Below are 12936 nucleotides of genomic sequence, written 5' to 3'. Positions count from 1 at the left end.
GCTTTCTGGAAGGCAAATGCCAAGCACTTCCAGGCCCAGAGAAGGCCTGACATCACCAGCGTTGTACAGCTCTGAGCGGTTGATACAAACTGTCTTGCTCACTTATTATTTTAAAAATAGGTGGAAATAATTTGTGAAAATGTTAAAGCTAAGCACTTCTGTAGGTGCATTAAAAAGTTCATCAATCTACTTTCCAGACTTCCAGAATTTACAGCAAAATTGCTAATATTTCTTCTGTTTTGTCTCTAATTTTTCCCTAACTGATTTTCTTACCTTAAAAGGTTTGTTTAGAAGAAAAGAACCCCAAACTTTCAAATCTTGCACATGTTATGACTCTCTATAAAACACACAGCTACACAAGGGACTGTACCACATGGGTCAGCGTCGTCTGCCGATACCTTCATGAAGCCTATGCTGACATTACTTTGAATATGGTCACCTACTTGGCAGAGGTAAGCTTTTAAATGAGGGATAAAATCTATTATAGCTTCCTTGAGTAAAGACATACGTATATGGAACTAATAATATACTCTTAAGTTTCATTTATTGAGTGCCTGTTATATAATAACACAGAAGCTAATAGACACAGACAGAGAGAGTCTACTCCCCAAATGCCAGGGCCAAAGTCAAGAGGCAGGATCTGAGTCCAGGTCTCCTACATGGGTGGCAGGAACCCAAGGACCTGAGCCATCAGCTGCCTCCCACGATGCACATTAGCAGGAAGCTGGACTCAGGAGCAAAGCTGGGACATGAACCCCGACACTCCAGCATGGGATGTGGGTGTCCTGAGTGGCGTCTAAACCCCTCAGCGGAATGCCCACCTCTAACAGAATCCTCTTAATCCTCACAGCACCCTGTGAATGTAGAGGCCAGTGTAATAAGAATCAAGACTTAGCCAGGTTAAGTAATTTGCCTTAAATTGAAAGCAGCAGAACAAGCCTTTCAACTTGGACACAGCTGCCTGCAAAGCTTCCACTTATAATTAGTGCAGTCATACCTGTTGGTGCGTGGTAGCGAGGAGAATATTTTACCCTCATTATTCCCTGTGTCCAAATCTTATTAAAGGAGTGACTGCAACTTTACAGGTTTCATGGTTGCTTGCTCTGAACTAATTAACAGCATCCATTCTGAAATCAACTTTTTAACCTTTGCCTTTTATGTTTCTTTTTTAAACTAGAGTGGAATCTTTGTCATCGTCCAAATGTAATTCTAGCACAATTGTTCAAAACCATGACTGTGACTTCCATGTCCATTGGTGCTAAAAATATACTGCATATTGGGCAAGCGATAAAATGTATTCCATTTAGCATTCCCAGTCTCCAAGTAGTACACAAGGTCATGCAGTTTTGATTGATAACAGCTAACTTGTTTAAGACGCTCAGTGTTAACTTTTCCTCAGGAGTATGCATTCATCCTCTTGTTAGGATTTTCTCCAAAGAGATGAAGACAACCTATCCTGGTTTTTTTTTTTTTTTTTTTTTTTTTTTTTTTTTTTTTTTTTAAGTTATATTGCCAATCCACATTCCAGATAGGTTAATAAAAGCAGCCATCTTTTCTCTCAAAGGCTCCACAAAAATAAAAGCATCTACCTAACAGAGAGTAGACACCCCCTCTAACAATGTTATCATTGACCCTGCAGGCTTTTGACTTGCAAAAAGTGATTGCACTCAGAGTATAAACAGCCCAGGATTCATTTGCTCCTTCTACATTGCATCGCTGGCATTTTAAAGAACATAAGTATCACCTTGTGCTTTTTTTAGCAATCATCTGATCATACCAATTCCCTCAAGAGTTACTGGGTCAGAACGTGGATACCTCAACCCAGAAGTAGCACTGAGAGAACCTTTACAAATGCCCTGCTTACAAAGGCAGGCAATGCCTGTTTCTGTGTGTGTGTGTGTGTGTGTGTGTGTGTTTAAGATTTATTTACTGGCTGGCACCGTGACTCACTAGGCTAATCCTCCACCTGCGGCACCAGCACCCCAGGTTCTAGTCCCAGTTGGGGCGCCGGATTCTGTCCTGGTTGCTCCTCTTCCAGTCCAGCTCTCTGCTGTGCCCCGGAAGTGCAGTGGAGGATGGCCCAAGTGCAGTGGAGGATGGCCCACGTGCTTGGGCCCTGCATCCGCATGGAAGACCAGAAGGAAGCACCTGGCTCCTGGCTTCAGATCGGCGCAACGTGCTGTCCGTAGCGGCCATTTGGGGGGGTGAACCAATGGAAAGGAAGACCTTTCTCTCTGTCTCTCTCTCACTGCCTAACTCTGTCTGTCAAAAAAAAAAAAAAAAAAAAAGAATTTATTTACTTTACTTGAAAGTCAGAGTTACACAGAGAGAGAAGAGGCAGAGAGAGAGAGAGAGAAAAGTCTTCCATCCACTGGTTCCCTCCCCAATTGGCCGCAACAGCCGGAGCTGCCTTGATCCAAAGCCAGAAGCCAGGAGTTTTTCTGGGTCTCCCACGTGGGTGCAGGGGCCCAAGGACTTGGGCTGTCTTCTACTGCTTTCCCAGGCCATAGCAGAGAGCTGGATCAGCAGTGGAGCAGCCGGGACTTGAACCGGCACCCATATGGGATGGCAGCACTGCAGGCAGCAGCTTCACCTGCTACGCCACAGCGCGGCCCTGGTGCTGCCTGTTTTTAAAAGCTGAAGTATGAGATAGCAAGAAGACATTTCTTTGCATCAGCAACCATAAAGCTTCAGTGACTCGTGTGTTCTTTCAGGTCTTAGCTTTGCACATACAGATGATTTTATGTAGCGTGTCAGTACTGCCATGGAACCTGTTCTGTTCACTATTTACTTGGTGTATGTACTTCCACATGTTGATACAGCTCACACAGTGTGGTTTTGAATCACTTGAGAATCCTATCAGGTTAATGGACATTAATGGTGGTGGTTTGCTTAACCATCTCCCTTTTGCTTTTAGTCAAAAATGTTTCGATTACAGATTATTTGGGTATATAGACCTTTTATCAAATCACATTTGACATTTTATCAAATAAGTAACTTTGTCAAAATTATTATATCAAACAATATCAAATGATTCTACACTTCACAGGGTAAAGTATCCAAAGGACATGCATATGTGGATATATTATTTAGTTCTTCTATACTTTCAAGAAATTGATTTTTATAAGGATTTTCTAAACATAATATTACACCATGTAAATATTTCCATGTAAATATTCCCATAAATTTTATCATCCATTTATTCCTTTTTTAGTTTAATATGTTTTATTAATACTTTGAAATTATTTTCCCTAATATTTCCTTTCTAATGGAGATCTTCATTTTTCCATAGAGTATATTTATGTAATTACTTATTTCTTCATGAATTAACCATTCAGTTATTTCCTCTGACCATTTTGATGTAGAACTTCAGTGCTTAGTTGGATCATTTCTATCAATCTTTTATTTTGCATAGTTAACTTTTATCATGTCATCTGTTATATGTATTTTCTCATTAATTTGCTTTTGGGCAATATCGGGTTTTTTCCAGATTATAAAAGCAGTATAGGTTCATAACAAAATTTGAAAGACACAAAAAAGTTGTTAAAAGGAGAAAGAAAATCACCCAAAATTGTATTATCTAGAAAGAAACACAACATATTTTTGGATTTCCTTCCAATGTCATTTATGTCTAATACATTCACATCAATATGGTTATATAAGCAATTATATCTGTTATATAAGCAATTGTATATCCATCATCTTCCATGTAATATTATCTGACATTAACACCAAGTATTACTATGAATATTAATAATTAATAATGTTAATCTGGCCGGCGCCGCGGCTCACTAGGCTAATCCTCCGCCTAGCGGCGCCGGCACACCGGGTTCTAGTCCCGGTTGGGGTGCCGGATTCTGTCCCGGTTGCCCCTCTTCCAGGCCAGCCCTCTGCTGTGGCCCGGGAGTGCAGTGGAGGATGGCCCAGGTGCTTGGGCCCTGCACCCCATGGGAGACCAGGAAAAGCACCTGGCTCCTGGCTCCTGCCATCGGATCAGCGCGGTGCGCCGGCCACATCGCGCTGGCCGCGGCGGCCATTGGAGGGTGAACCAACGGCAAAGGAAGACCTTTCTCTCTGTCTCTCTCTCTCACTGTCCACTCTGCCTGTCAAAAATAAAAATAAAAAAAAAATAAAAAAAAAAAATAATAATTAATAATGTTAATCTATTAACTATATAGTAGTTCATCAAATAATTTACCATCAACTTTTACATGCATTTCCCTAGTGTTCAAAATTTAAATTGCCCGTGGAGCTTCCTTGCTTTGCTTTGTGTATGATTCCTTTTTTAGCATTATAAAAAATGCCATGGGGGCGGACGTTTAGCCAGCACAATTAAGACACCAGTGAGATATCCGCATACCACATCACGGTGCCCGCTTCAGCTCCCGAGTCCAGCTCGCTGCTAATGTGGGCGCTGGTTAGCCAGCATTGTTCACTCAAGTAGTTGGGTTCCTGACACCCACAGGGAGACCCATGGGAACTGAGTTCGCAGCTCCCAGCTTCAGCCGGCCCAGTCCCAGCTGTTGCTGGCATCTGGGGAGAGAACCAGCAGTTGGGAGAGCTCATCGCTCACCTTTGCCAGTGGTACAGCTGACCGATTACACATTCCAGCATATTCCTTGTGAGAATCAGTGGTGCTCTCTGCTTTCCGTGAGGTTTCCTCTCTTACACGTCATTGTGTGGACTGATTCATGCAGTCAGGCCCTTGAGAACACCTTGGCTTCCCCTGCAGTTGGGATCCATTTTCCCACTGAGGAAATGTGCAGTGGGAAAGGGGCTGGCGCTGGCAGGGCTCCCGTGGCCGTGTGCGCCAGGCTGACTCCCGCTGCTCTTGGCTTCCGCAGCTACTGGAGAAGGGCCTCCCCAGCATGCAGCAGCCCCTCCTGCAGGTGATCTACAGCCTGCTCAGCTACATGGACCTGTCCGTTGTTCCTGCCAAGCAGCTCAACGTGGAGGTGCTCAAGACGATTGAGAAATACGTGCAAGTGAGTATTTGGATAGCTTCACCCCGGAAAGACTGTAGCCTGTCCCTGGCTACAGAGCGTGGGGGGCACCAGGCCCCCGTGCGTTCCTCGTGGCCATGGCGCACTCTGAGCAGTGGTCTAAGGAGAGGCCCTGGCACATTCCTGAACTTCAGGGGATGCAGTTCTGCCTGCTGGGGCTGCCAGGCTGAACCCACACCTGACTGGGAGGGCAGAGCCCGGATTGTATTTTTAGTGTCCCACGTGGAGAAAAAGGAGGGTTGTATAAATGTGTGCCAGGTTCCAGGCCAGGTTTCTCAACATGGGAAGAGTTGGGAAGATGTTAAAAAATCACCACGTTAGAGCTGAAAAAAAGAAGGTTAGGGAAGTTGCATGAATACGCTTGAAAATACCCCAGCGAACAAACAGAATCTTTGGGGAGATTAAAAACAGTGACAAAAGGAGAGATTCATGGACGTTGGTTAGCCAGCATTGTTTGCTCAAGTAGTTGGGTTCCTGACACCTACATGGGAGACCTGTGGGAACTGGATACAAAGGGTTTATTATACTACCTTCTCCATTTCTCTTGTGTATTTTAATATTTCATAATAAAAGAAATCTCTCAAGTTAAAAGCAAGAGAAAACAACAGAGGGACCCCAAGCTCTCAGTTAATAAAGGGTGGAGCTGGTGTGTGAACCCAGGCTCCCCGGGATCCAAATCCAGAGCTTTTGTTTATTGAAGCAGGCAACCTGCTGCAGGACTCTGGGTGAGCAGCCACAGACACCCCCAGGGGTTCTCCACAGCCAGGCCTTGAGACTACCAGGAAAAGTACAATAGAAATAAATCAGAAATGTGCAAAGCTCTAGTGCTTGGAGGTGATTCTGAAACCTGTGACCACAGACCGGAGAAGGGGAGCCTGCAGCCCTGGGAGCAGTGCAAGGACAAGTTCAACAGCACAGACGCCCATTTCTCTGCATCCCGTCTGTTCCTCTCTTTGCTTTCCAGAGTGTACTTGGAGCATTCAAGGGCAAGCGTGGGGGTTTCTCTAAGCTCCCTGGCAAACGCATGCAGTGTAAATCTTAGACTTTACACCTTTACCAATCACGTTTCTTACAGAAATTATTTTCATGCTAGAAGTGTTTCCAAGCCTCATTTTATTTTTCAAGTGACCTTGTGCCAGTAATAGTTAAGCCATGTGGTAGACATTACTAACAGTTTCTCCCCTCATCTCCCTCACAGGAGACATAGGGCCAGTTCCCTTCTTTCTACTAATGGTGTGCATCGTTTCATGGTTTTACTGGGCTGTTTCTTAGGCTCTGTGGGCCATCTCTGGCACTTAATGTCTCACCTTGCATGGTAGCTAATTTCATATCCACGCCAAGACCTCCCTTCGCGAAATTTGAAGGAAATGGGTTTTACTTCATGTGCTTTTACTCCAAAACCCAAAGAAAAAACAATAGCAATGCCTTTTATCAAGTTGGTTTATCTGTGTTCAATGGTTTTATAGGAGAAGCACCTCTCCCGAACCCCAGTCTAAATGGAGGTTGTCAGGGAGACAGAAAGAAACGGTCAAAGGAATAGTTGGAATTGAGGAAAAGCAGTACAGAATGCAGGCACAGCACAAGTAGAGGCAGATGCTGAGAGCTTGCTTGGTTTGGAGAACTCCAGTGGCCGCCTGGGGAGGATGACCCCTGCAGGCCAGCTTGGTGAGTGTAGGTGCCCCTCCAACTCCATCCACCAGAGGGAGCCCTTGACGCAGGTTAGGCAGGAATGTGGCATGGCCTGAGGCGTTCTGAGAGATTCCTGGGTCTGAGCCACTGCAGCAGAAAATAGAAGCCCGAGAGGCCAATGAAACAGTCCAGGCAAGGCAGCAGAGGCCTCAGCTGAGCCAGGGCCAACAGGAATGGAGCACGGGGAACCACTTATCGGGAAGGCAGTAAAAAGAAGAGTTAAGAACACCTCTCAGATTCCTGGGCTAGATAATGAGCAAGATACGAAGTGAGAAGAAAAGAGAGAGCCACACACCCAGGCAGCTCATGGAGCAGGAAGAGCCGGGGCCACAGGAGAAGCGTCAGGGAAACCAGGAAACTGGAGGTAGGGAGAACTTTGCAAAACAGTGAGCAGTCAATTGTATAGTGTTCATTGGAGGCATTTATTTATTTATTTTCAAACTTAGCAAACATTGCACTCATCATTGTAAACTTGTACTTATTGGAATAGGGACAAAATCGGTCCTTTCTTTCTTGTCTCCCAAATGCAGCTCATGGTAGGCATCAATGGTCTTTTTGTGTCATTTGCCTTTTACTTATATTGGAATTTCCTGCACTGTGTTAACTCCGTGAGTACGAAGTTTCTGTAGCCGTGCGTCAGCTGTAGGATTCACCCTGGAACGTTTTGTCGCCTGCAGACCGTTCACTGGCGAGAAGCTCTGAACATCCTGAAGCTGGTGGTGTCTCGCTCTGCCAGCCTCGTGTTGCCTTCCTACCAGCACAGTGACCTCTCGAAGATAGAAATCCACCGAGTGTGGACCAGCGCTTCTAAAGAATTACCTGGAAAAACCCTGGACTTCCACTTTGACATTTCAGAGGTACTTGGCTGTGATAACTGTGTCTGTGAACTTTAGAAAGAATTTATAGTGGCGGAGGTCAAAAATATTGCCTGTAGAAAGGAATACTGATTTTTACACCTTTTTTGTGTGAGAGAGACTGAAAGAGATAGAGCCCTCTCATTTGCTGGTTTACTCCCCAAATGCCTGCAACAGCCAGGGCTAGGCCAGGCCTCCTCTGGAAGCCAAGAACTCCATCCGAGTCCCCCATGTGGGTGGCAGAGACCCAACCTAGTGAGCCACCAGGGTGCGCATCAACCGGAAGCTGGGATTGAGGGCGGAGCTGATATGAAACCCAGGCGCTGTGATAGGGGTGGATACGGGTGTCCCAAGTGATATCTTTTTTTTCTTTTTTTTTTTTTTCCAATTGGTGTCTTAACCACTTAGGTCAAAGATTTTTAAGGCCTAAATTAACTTTTCTGCTTTTTAAAGAACATATTGTCATATTCACTGCACTGTTAAATGGCAGCTTTTAAAATAGAAACTAGCCTCAGTTATATAAAATAATCGTTTAAAAGATATTTAAAAATGGAATGAACTTAAGAGTGTTAAGCCCTGACTTTAACTGAGTCTTTAATCTGGCAATTCTCATGCCACAGCTTTTCAGCCACAGCTTTTCTCCTGTCACTACACCAGATCAGCCCATGCCTGAGAGTCACAGGAATAAAGGATTCACCGGCTGCTGCTTTCCCTGGGTCACACAGCTTTTTAAACAAGATGAGCCAAATCCTTGCCTTGATGAAGGAGAGGCAGGAAACATAGGACGTAAAATGGTCTGATGTTCCTGCTGGTCTGTGATTAATTACTACACTCTTAGCAATAACTTAGATTTCATGTCTCTCTCCTACCCTGTGACCATGAACTCCCCAAAGCACAAACTGCATTCTATTCATCTTAATAACAGTGTCTAGGGCATGTTAGATCATTAATAAATAATAATGATGAATATTTCCAACCTTGCTAAATGAGTAAATTCACTAAGAAAAAAGCCAGATCTGTATATCTTGCACTATTTAAATAGGTTATATGCAGGTTAAGTTTCCTGATAAAAACAGAACTCACTGACCTTTTATCATTTTGCTATTCAGGATAAGATACTATTTTGCTGCTATTGTTACACCTACATCTATATTTAGTCTGTAAATAATATTAAAGTTTCAATTCAACCCCTGACCATTTTAACTTTGTTTCTTTTAAATTGTTAGGAGGGAAAGCTATGTTTACTTTTAGATTTGACTTTACTGTGTTCAGAAGAGGTGCCAAAAATACGCAGCCAGTAAGCTGCGCGCCCTAGAGTCCCAGGAGCGCTCCACGGTGATGGGCATCAGGAGCCAGGTGTGGAGTCACCCGCTGGTTTCTGCTGCCTCCCAGGGCAGGCCCAGGAGCTGGCCTCTGCAGAGGAGACCTCTGTGGACCTGAGGTTGGGGAGGTGCCACCTACCCTGCCCCCGGGGCTCTCAGGAAGGGAAAGTTACAGTGTTGCCAAGTTCATTTATTTGCATAGCTGAGAAGGTAGAATATTTTAAATAAATAATTGAGAATATATAAAGATCGGTGACTTAAGGTTGGGAAGAAGGGAAGGAATTTTGGCTTCATGTTCTAACTATATAAAAATTATGTATTTTATGAGCCAAACAAAGTACTCAAAGGCTACTATTATCAAGTAATGTCAAGAAGGGGAGAGGTTGATTATCCGGATTGGGTCAGTCCACACTGTGTGCATGTACTGAAATGTGACACTGCAGCCCACAAATATTTACAATCATTGCTATAAAAATCTTAAGAAAAAGAGGTTATTTCAAGCTTAAACCTATGAAGACTGAGTTTGCTTTTCTGCACATCTCGCGTCTCATCTTTGTTGGTTGTTTCTAGAGCATGTTGAAGAACAAGCAGCCGGATTTGTCTTTGGCTGCTAAAGAGGTGGGGAGAATATTGGAGATGCAAAATGACTCAGAATGTGTATTTGAACATTGGGAAAACTAAGTCTTCTTGTAACACTGAACTTCTCTAAGCTGACTTTTATCAAATAAGCAGTTCTTGGTTGTTCTAGGTAGAGCAATCCCATAACAGACGTATTCATGAGATGGAAGAAATGTGTGTTTTGTATTCTTTCTTCTCAAGACACCGATCATCGGGAGGCGGTATGATGAACTGCAGAATTCTTCTGGGCGTGATGGGAAGCCCAGGGCCATGGCTGTCACCCGGAGCGCATCCTCCACTTCATCAGGCTCCAACTCCAATGTCCTTGTTCCTGTGAGCTGGAAGAGGCCCCAGTATTCCCAGGTACACAATCCTAGACTCACAGCATTAGAAGGGAGGTAGGCAACCTATGGGGCCCAACTGCCCACCTCATACGAGATCTTTCCATTTGCCATCCCAGCGTTGCCCATCTAGGTCACAACATCTCCAGTGTAGTCTAAGGGAACTCATTTTGGTGAAATCTGAAAACACAATCCGATTCCTCATCTGATCGTCTTCTGACATTTCAAGAAATCTGGCTCTTCTTCCACTCACCCAAATGAGTTCTCATTTCTGCAAAAAACATAGCCTTGGTTCTCTGAACCAATTTGATATCATAGGGCTGCACAGCCAACGACCTCTCTGGCTGTCATTCTCGGAGCATGCACTTCAGCCACGGTCTCCATGCACGGGATCTGCCACGCGGAGTGGAAGGGCTTGCCGATTTCTCTGTAGTTCACCATCACAGCGTGGGCTGTGTGCACCTTACAGGTGACTGTGTCAGTGCTGAAGCCATCAAGCTTGCTGTCAAGCGAATCCTCTGCGTTTTTCCGGGGGCTTGTGGTGACATGTGATAGAAGTCAGCTGAAAAATTACCTTTATGGAAAAGGAATTTTTTGACTCATCTATGTTTGCTTCAAACACAGAAGGACCTTGGTACTGTTATCATTCAGTATGTGTGGGAGGTGAAACCCTCGAGGATGCCAAAATCCAAGAATGTTCAAATCCTGATAGGACAGTAGAACATTTACTTACAACCTATACATATCCTCCCATATACTTTAAATCAACTGTAGACAAATTTTATTACCTAATACAGTATAATGTCTATGTAAATAGTTTTTATTCTGTGTTTTTAGGGACTAATGATAAGGATAAAAGACTCTACATGTTCAGTAGAGAGGTTTTTTTTTCCTCAAATATTATTGATCTATGGTGGTTGAACCTGTGGATGTGGAACACATGCATATGGAGCACCGACTGTATGTAAATATTGGGAACCGAGTCCTTAGACTCTCTCCTTCTCATGGTTCCTGCTTTTCTTTCCTAAAATCTTGGCACCATGTTGGCCTCAATACCAAGCAGGCTTTTTTCCATGTGAGGTACCAGCCACCTCTGGCAGTTCCATATATACCAGGTCTTTGATGATTTCAGAAGAATGGAGACCAGTCCTAGATAAAGCACTCTTATGAGCTGGAGCCGGGGGGGGGGGGGGGGGGGAGTATGGGGAGAGGAGATTGCATTACCAGAAGAAGGTGACAAGAGTGCTGGCCAGGACAGACACTTTGCACACCCAGAGAATTTACCTTCTCGCTCAGAGCCTAGGGAAATGGAACATAGAGCCTCGTGCTTGCTGGAATGTAGCAAGTTCTCAGTGAGTGTTGAGCTGAGTTGTTAAAAATGTTGTGAGAAAAGAGAAGAAAAGTGTACAATCCGATCCGATGCTCTCCTGTATTGATTTCTTCTCAGACATGTAATATGACCACTTGACCGCTAAGACTTCCGGAAACCGTTTAGACAATCTCCTGCCATCCCCCAGCAACAAGGCCCTCCTGCTCTGACTCTGGAAGGACACTGCCGTGAATGCCCCTTCTGTAATTTCTAAAGCGTGCAGTGAACCAAGGTCCATTAAGAAGGGAAACTGAAGAGTGCTATTGGCCTCGTGGTTTCCACAGAACACACTTAACCCGAGTTAAAGGGGGGAAGAATCATTTTCAAGAGATTAGCAAGATTGCTGTGAGAGCAGTCCTGAAGAACATTAACATTTTTTAGGCTCTGGTTACTATTTCTTTCCATTCTCAACTCACCAATCATTCTGACCCCTAGTTTATCTGCACTGGAAAATCTAATGGTTTGAGGAAGAATCCCTGTGCTTAAGGGGTTGAAAAATAAGGCTTAGGTAGAAAGAGGGAGTAGAATCTGTGTAACTTTAGGAGGAATAAATGGAAAAGTATTTAACTTGGCTTACAAGTAATTGAATTTTTTAAAGTTCTGATTTGAGAGAACTAGACTTGTTTGACAACATAAGAGAGTTAATTTAAGTGTAAGGAAAACCTTCCTTGCTAATATTAAAGGTTGCAACATACAGATGTATATATATATTACCACTCTGGACAGATAAATATGTATATGCTGAAGAACCCAGGGATTCATTTGCACCATACACACATTCCGTTGGGATAACTTAGACCAGCATTGTCCAGTGGAAACATAATGTAGGCCTCATTTTAAATGTTCTAATAGTCACCTATTTAAAAAGTAAAAGCAAACAGACAAAATTCATTTTTTACATTTCTTTTTTTTTTTTTTTTTTTTTTTTTTGACAGGCAGAGTGGACAGTAAGAGAGAGAGACAGAGAGAAAGGTCTTCCTTTGCCGTTGGTTCACCCTCCAATGGTCACCGCGGCCGGCGCGCTGCGGCCGGCGCACCGCACTGATCCAATGGCAGGAGCCAGGAGCCAGGTGCTTTTCCTGGTCTCCCATGGGGTGCAGGGCCCAAGCACCTGGGCCATCCTCCACTGCACTCCCGGGCCACAGCAGAGGGCTGGCCTGGAAGAGGGGCAACCGGGACAGAATCGGGCGCCCCAACCGGGACTAGAACCCGGTGTGCCGGCGCCGCTAGGCGGAGGATTAGCCTAGTGAGCCGCGGCGCCGGCCATTTTTTACATTTCAACATTTAAATTTATTTTCATTTTACTTGAAAGGTGGAAAGATAGACAGATAAAAACACATAGATCTTCCACCTACTGGGTCACTCCCCGAAATGTCTTCAACAGTCAGGGCTGGCTCAGTCTGAAGCCAGGAGCCCAGAACTTGGCCTGGGCCTCCCACGGGGATGGCAGCACCTGAGCATCAGAGGCTGCCTCCCAGCGTGTGCATCAGCAGGAAGCCAGATCAGAGGTGGACGATGGGCACCCAGATAAGGGCCACAGATATGGGCTGCACCAAAAGCTCACCCTCATAACACATTTTAGTGACAAATTTTACTTAACCTCATAGATCTAAAATATTTCAATGGGTTCTCGCTGTTTGACAATGGTTAATGAGATAGTTTACATTCTTTTTCCCTACTATGGCTTTGTGTATTGCAGCACATTGAAGGCCCTGTGTGGCTGGGGCTGCACTACAGATT

The 12936-nt window shown here is 44.4% G+C and overlaps 1 protein-coding gene across 7 annotated transcripts in view; it reads left to right on the top strand.

The window, feature by feature from the left end:
• FRY (FRY microtubule binding protein) overlaps nucleotides 1-12936 on the top strand; it is a 492126-nt gene that overhangs the window by 430531 nt on the left and 48659 nt on the right. For all 7 annotated transcript variants that reach the window (XM_008273531.4, XM_070049049.1, XM_070049050.1 and 4 more), the window contains 4 exons: nucleotides 282-452; nucleotides 4845-4985; nucleotides 7370-7549; nucleotides 9688-9849. In XM_008273531.4, coding sequence (XP_008271753.3) covers nucleotides 282-452; nucleotides 4845-4985; nucleotides 7370-7549; nucleotides 9688-9849 — 654 coding nt within the window. The remainder of the gene's footprint in view (nucleotides 1-281; nucleotides 453-4844; nucleotides 4986-7369; nucleotides 7550-9687; nucleotides 9850-12936) is intronic.

This window comes from Oryctolagus cuniculus, chromosome 9, assembly GCF_964237555.1.
Source record: "Oryctolagus cuniculus chromosome 9, mOryCun1.1, whole genome shotgun sequence".
NCBI classification, from domain to species: Eukaryota; Metazoa; Chordata; class Mammalia; order Lagomorpha; family Leporidae; genus Oryctolagus; species Oryctolagus cuniculus.
The sequence above is the reverse complement of the archived record's forward strand: the minus strand, read 5'-3'. Positions and strand labels throughout refer to the sequence as shown.